This window comes from Panthera leo, chromosome D1, assembly GCF_018350215.1.
Source record: "Panthera leo isolate Ple1 chromosome D1, P.leo_Ple1_pat1.1, whole genome shotgun sequence".
NCBI classification, from domain to species: Eukaryota; Metazoa; Chordata; class Mammalia; order Carnivora; family Felidae; genus Panthera; species Panthera leo.
Genome location: NC_056688.1, coordinates 101446278 through 101452277, shown reverse-complemented (window position 1 = coordinate 101452277; position 6000 = coordinate 101446278). Strand labels below are relative to the sequence as shown.

Below are 6000 nucleotides of genomic sequence, written 5' to 3'. Positions count from 1 at the left end.
GCCCTGTCCAGAGAAAAGCAACACCATCCATCATATTCACTTAATTGCTAGTCGTAATGCAGATGATTTATCATTTTATTTGTGTCGTTTAGCTTTATGGAAGTCGCATTAAGTGCTATGCACCGTTACTGTGCAAATTGGAAAAAAATTGTGATAAAAAACCCCAAACAAAATATATTTTCATATTGCTACTTTCTACCCTGATATGATGTCATCTTTTACTTATTACATCGCAAATATATTCCTTTAACATGGTAATTTAACTTTTGTGACAAGAATGATAAATTGGTAGATAAATAATTTTGACCAATGTATTAGCACACATGCTGTGACTAGTGAGCTGACCAATAACACAGCAAGTGTAGCTGGTTATTCTTTAATGTAAGTTAAAGGAAACTGCATTATGCATAGTAGTCTGATGCTCAAGTCTAATTCAATGCAATCACATTCATTCTCAAAGCTGTAGTTTATCTCTGTGTATCTACGCATGCTTAAATCTAAATGATCATGTCAAATTGGCCACTGGAAACCTATTCTAGGGGAGAATGAGCCCCATAAAGGGAGCATGAAGCCTTGGGGCTGGGGGGTAGATGGGGAGAAGACACAGAAGTTATATAGAAAGGGTGACACTCTATATATAATAAAACAAAGAATTTTAGAGATAAAATTATTAAATCTGTGACAGATGTATTTCAAAACAGTTCATCCAATTTTAGACAACTTTAACTGTTACTATTCCTTAAAATCTTTAAGCCATTAGTAAACACCTCAAGTTTTCATTAGTTCACCTGAGACTCTGGAGTTATATAGTCCCAATCTCATCGACTTTGGCTGGTAGCTTTCTCTTTTCTCCCAACAAAATTTTTCTTTCCAAGAGGGGTGGGTGGAAGCTACCTTTGTGGATAAGAGTCTGTTTATTCCATCATGGCCAGAAATGTATCTTCTTGCCTGCCCTTATCTTTTCTGGTGATAACAATGGCTAGGGTCCGTCAAACTGTAGTGGAACAAAGTGTATTGCTGGAATTAAAACAAAGGTCTTGGAAACATCATTTGCCCTAAAAATGACATTTAGCCTTCAGAGGGCATGATACAATACCATCTCCAACAAATTCAGTGTCCTGTTGAAAAGCTATCTTAGGATTCTTATTAAATAGAAGTGTACTTTGTGTCCTACAGAACATGAATGTTCATTGATGCTGGTGGAATCTCTCTCTCTTTATCTTTATCATCTTCAAGCTAAGTAAATGCTGGCTATGGTAAGTATAACAGAATTCTTTCCCACAGGACTTCTCACAGTCTACCTTTAGTAGGGAGATTGTGTATCGCTAAGAGATTGGATAGGATATAAAGATTTCTCATTATTATTTGTTAAATGAGCACTTGTAGATTTTTCTCCATAATACCTATTAACATCATGGTAGTGTTTTCTCAGGAAAATAATTTGGGTGATATTGTTCTGGGAAAAGGTTTATATGAAACAACCTATTCATTTGTAAAATAAAAATTTGAAAATAAATAAATTGAGGAGAGCATGGGTGGCTCCATCAGTTAAGCAACCAACTCTTGATTTCAGCTAAGGTCATGATCTCACTCTCATGAGAACCAGCCCCTTCTTGGGTTCTGCGCTCATTGAGGAACCTGCTTAAGATTCCCTCTCTGTTTCCCTCTGCCCTTCCCTTGCTTGATCTCTTGCTCTCTCTCTCAAAAAAAAAAATTGAAAATGAATAAATTGAAAATAAGTTTCAAAATATCCAAGATGCTTTTCCAGAGCTCCACTGGATTTCCAAAGTAGAGTGAAACAATCCCCAATTTCTGACTCTACTTTAACTCTGTAAAAATATATCATAGTTTTAGAAAGCTTATTTGCATAAATACCATTGTAAATTGTGATGTTAACATCTTTGTTTTACATATTTTTTATCTCCAGAACATTATAGTCAATAATATTTAGTAGATTGTAATTACATATTAGATATGGAAAAGAGTCCACACCCAGGGAATATGTATAAATGTATGCATGTGCGTAAGTTTGCCCCTCAAGAACATAAATGAGTGCAAGTATGAGGTTAGCTTAAAAATAATTTTTTTATCTGACACTTAGGGCTGGCGAATTATTTGATTAAGTGGCTTCCATACCTAATCATGGAGAACATGTTTTATGCTTATGGTGAAAAAGTGATAAGGTAAAAAACTATTTTGGAGTTGGGTTAAAAGGAGAACTATAGCCCTTCATAAATATGTTAAACTACGAAACTACAAAATACAGCAGTATTGGAAATAAGAGATGTTTAAGAAGTAGTCTTAGAAATTTGGCTAAGCACAATATTTAGTACTAGTACGTTTCAATCACAATATTTTGGTATAACTGTCAGGTCCTGTTTATTTATTCACCTCAGTAACTTTCAAATCCTGTTACATACCAAGTGCCCAGAAGAAAAATTTGCTGTAAAGAATGGCAAAGTGTAGTCATAGATATTGCATAAAGATAACAAATTACTAAACAAACCATACCTGATTTTTAAATTTATTTCCTTCTAGTTATCGCTGAGATTTATAACAATATTGATTAGAATTCAGAAAATGCTCAATTTCACCGATGTGACAGAGTTTATTCTTTTGGGATTAACCAGTCATCAGGAATGGCAAGTTCTCTTCTTCGTCATTTTTCTTGCGGTCTATATTGTCACCGTGGTGGGCAACATTGGCATGATTATGTTAATTAAGATCAGTCCACAGCTTAACAGCCCCATGTACTTTTTTCTCAGTCATTTGTCATTTGTTGATGTGTGGTTTTCCTCCAATGTCACCCCTAAAATGCTGGAAAATCTGTTATCAGAGACAAAAACTATTTCCTATGCTGGTTGTTTGGTGCAATGTTTCTTTTTCATTGCCCTTGTCCATGTAGAAATTTTTATTCTTGCTGTGATGGCCTTTGATAGGTATATGGCAATTGGGAACCCTCTGCTCTATGGCAGCAAAATGTCTAGAGCTGTCTGTCTTCGACTGATTTCTTTCCCTTACATATATGGTTTTCTGACTAGTCTGGCAGCAACCCTCTGGACATATGGCTTGTACTTTTGTGGGAGAATTGAGATCAACCACTTCTACTGTGCAGACCCACCTCTCATCAAAATGGCGTGTGCTGGGACCTTCGTAAAAGAATATACAATGATCATACTTGCAGGCATTAACTTCACATATTCTCTGACTGTCGTCACCATTTCTTATCTGTTCATTCTCATTGCCATTCTACGGATGCACTCAGCCGAAGGGAGGCGGAAGGCCTTTTCCACCTGTGGGTCCCACTTGACCGCTGTCGTCATATTTTATGGGACTCTCATATTCATGTATCTCCGGCGTCCCACAGAAGAGTCCGTGGAGCAGGGGAAAATGGTGGCTGTGTTTTATACCACAGTGATCCCCATGCTGAATCCCATGATCTACAGTTTGAGGAACAAGGATGTGAAAGAAGCCATGAGCAAAGTGGCCAGCAGAACATGCTTAACAAAATAAAATAAAATTCAGTTAATGGTATCTCCTGTGTTTTCATAAGCATTCGTCAACAGGTTGCTGTTCAGCGCATCGCTTAAAGACTTTTCACAAAAGCTAACGATTTTGTTCATTAAAAATTAAAAAAAAAAAAAAAAAGAGGAAGTGCCTTGTGGCTCAGTTGGTTAAGCGTCCAACTCTTGATTTTGGCTCAGGTCTTGATCCCAGGGTCATGGGGACCCAGACACATGTGGGGCACTGTGCTGAGTGTGGGGCTTGCTTGGGATTCTCTCTCTCTCTCTATCTCTCTCACTCTCACTCTCTCTTCCCCTCCCCCACTCACTCACAGGTGCACATGCACTCTCTTAAATAAATAAACTTTTAAAAAGTAAAAAAAAAATTAAAAATTAAAGAGAAAGTCTTGAATTCAGAAAAAAAAGGAGATAGATCTATCCCTGTTGATGTAAGTAGTGAGGATTAATTCAAATTCAATAGATTAATTCATTGAAAAGGTTATTTGAGCCAAAGTCCACTGGTACACTAATTGCAATTGTTCAAATACTTAGCTACAATGAAAAGATTTTGTTTTTCTTACTTAAAAAAATGCAAGGGATGAGTTTGGGATATACTTATCAGTTTGCCTACTTAGAGAGTAAATTGGGGCCAAAAAAATAGTATATTTCACTTAGTTTTCTAGTATGATGACATCAAAATGGTGGTCTGGCTTACAGTGGTGAGACCGTGTGAGAACAAATGCTTTTTTCAAGATGAAGGGTGGGTCTTTTCCGAGACTACCCCATTGAAAATAGCTATCCTATTGTATTTAATCCCTTTTAGATTTTTTTTTTTTGGTGTTTAAGAGAGATACAACATGGTAAGTGTCTCTCTTTTACAGGTTCCAATAACTGCCGTATTTCAATGCCAAGGTGGTCAGTGACCAGACTGTACTTCTCACATGCCCCTGACAGTGTCTTCAATCTGACTAAAGACTGGGTAGAATCGGTGAATGGATGTGTATTTTTGAAAGCACAGCTCTCTAGAGTTCACTTAAAAAATTAAATTGATATTCCTGGGGAATACTTGGTACATCTGTGACTAAGATAAGGTAGCTAAGTAGTTTGAAATAATTTTTGTATCTGAAATACATAAAGTATTTAGGTAGTCTATTTGTTGCTAATGGTAACATGTCCCACCATGACAGTGTTAACATAATTTGGTATTTCTCATATTTCATTTCACAAAACACAAGCATGAGACAATGACGTTAACACTTGGACTTTGTTGGGGCACCTGGGTGGCTTAGTCAGTTGAGCGTCTGACCCTTGATTTTGGCTCAGGTCATGATTTCATGGTTCATGGGATAGAGCCTCGAGTTGGGTTCTGAGCCTGGTTGAGATTATCTCTCTCCCTCTCTGTCCCTCCTTGGCTCATGCTCTCTTTCTCTCCCGCTCTCTCAAAATAGATAAACATTAAAAACAGATAACAAACAAACCCCCCCAAAAAACCCAAACCTTGGACTTTCTTAAAGTCTCTTGGTAAATGAATAAACAAACAAACAAACTGCTGTTTTGATGTAGAAAATACATAACTATAACAATTTAATACACACTTAAATTATACATGTAAGTAATTATAAATTTACCTTCAAAGATATAAATATAAAATGAGATTGATGTGTATGAGAATAAACATTCCCTCCCCCACTCATGCTCTGTCTCTCTCTCTTCTCAAAAATAAATAAACATTAGGAAAAAAAAATACTCCCACTTATACAAATTACTAATTTGGATTAAATTATAATACTGTATCACTGTGTCTATGGTTGCAAAACTTAAAACACCCTAAAGACTGTAAGATTTAGCACAATGTTACTTTTGGGGTTAGTTAAAAGGAACTTTGTCAGTACAACCATTTATTTTCCACATTTAGAGAGCTCTTGATGTGCCAAATTACTTGTTGATTACTAATAAATTTCAAAGTGTGGTTTTAAAGTACTTTGATACTTTGTAGTCTGTGAGCAGGTGCGTCTGGATCTTTGTTACCCGTTTTATGTTTTTTTGTGTTTTTTTTCAAAAATGAAAAGATTTCCCTGTTTACTTTTTTGGAGAGTTAGTTTAGTGTTATACAAAGAGTGAGGACATCGAGGTCAAAGGTCAAATGATGCTCCTGCTTGAGTTTGCAAATTTCAAAGCAGTTTGTTAGTCACCTTGGATAAATCATTTTTATGATTCGCCCGTTAATTTTAGGTGATAGTCATTAACCTCAAAGGTCTTGTTGGGCCCATAATATCTATGATTCTAGTTTCGTTAACAGAACTTAAAGCAATTTTGCCATTTGCTGAGAATTCAAGATATCTTTGTAAAATACTTTAAAAATAAATCTTAGTATTACATTTATTTCTGTATCTGTCAGCCTCATTATATTTAAGCAGCTCTAACATAAAGTGTATTTATCTCTCTTTGTCATGATGCAAACCAAGAATATTTTCCGAGGGGTGTGTGGGTGGCTCAG

General features: G+C 36.0%; 1 protein-coding gene across 1 annotated transcript; it reads left to right on the top strand.

The window, feature by feature from the left end:
• The first annotated feature begins 2568 nt into the window (after nt 1-2568).
• LOC122199863 (olfactory receptor 5M3) lies at nt 2569-3513 on the top strand. The gene has a single exon (XM_042905234.1). It carries the CDS (start codon nt 2581-2583, stop codon nt 3511-3513), a length of 933 nt encoding a protein of 310 aa, XP_042761168.1. The 5' UTR covers nt 2569-2580.
• The last annotated feature ends 2487 nt before the right edge of the window (nt 3514-6000 follow it).

Bases quoted from the DNA above. Each gene is read 5' to 3' on its own strand.
- LOC122199863 (XM_042905234.1), top strand. From the start codon at position 2,581: ATGCTCAATTTCACCGATGTGACAGAGTTTATTCTTTTGGGATTAACC.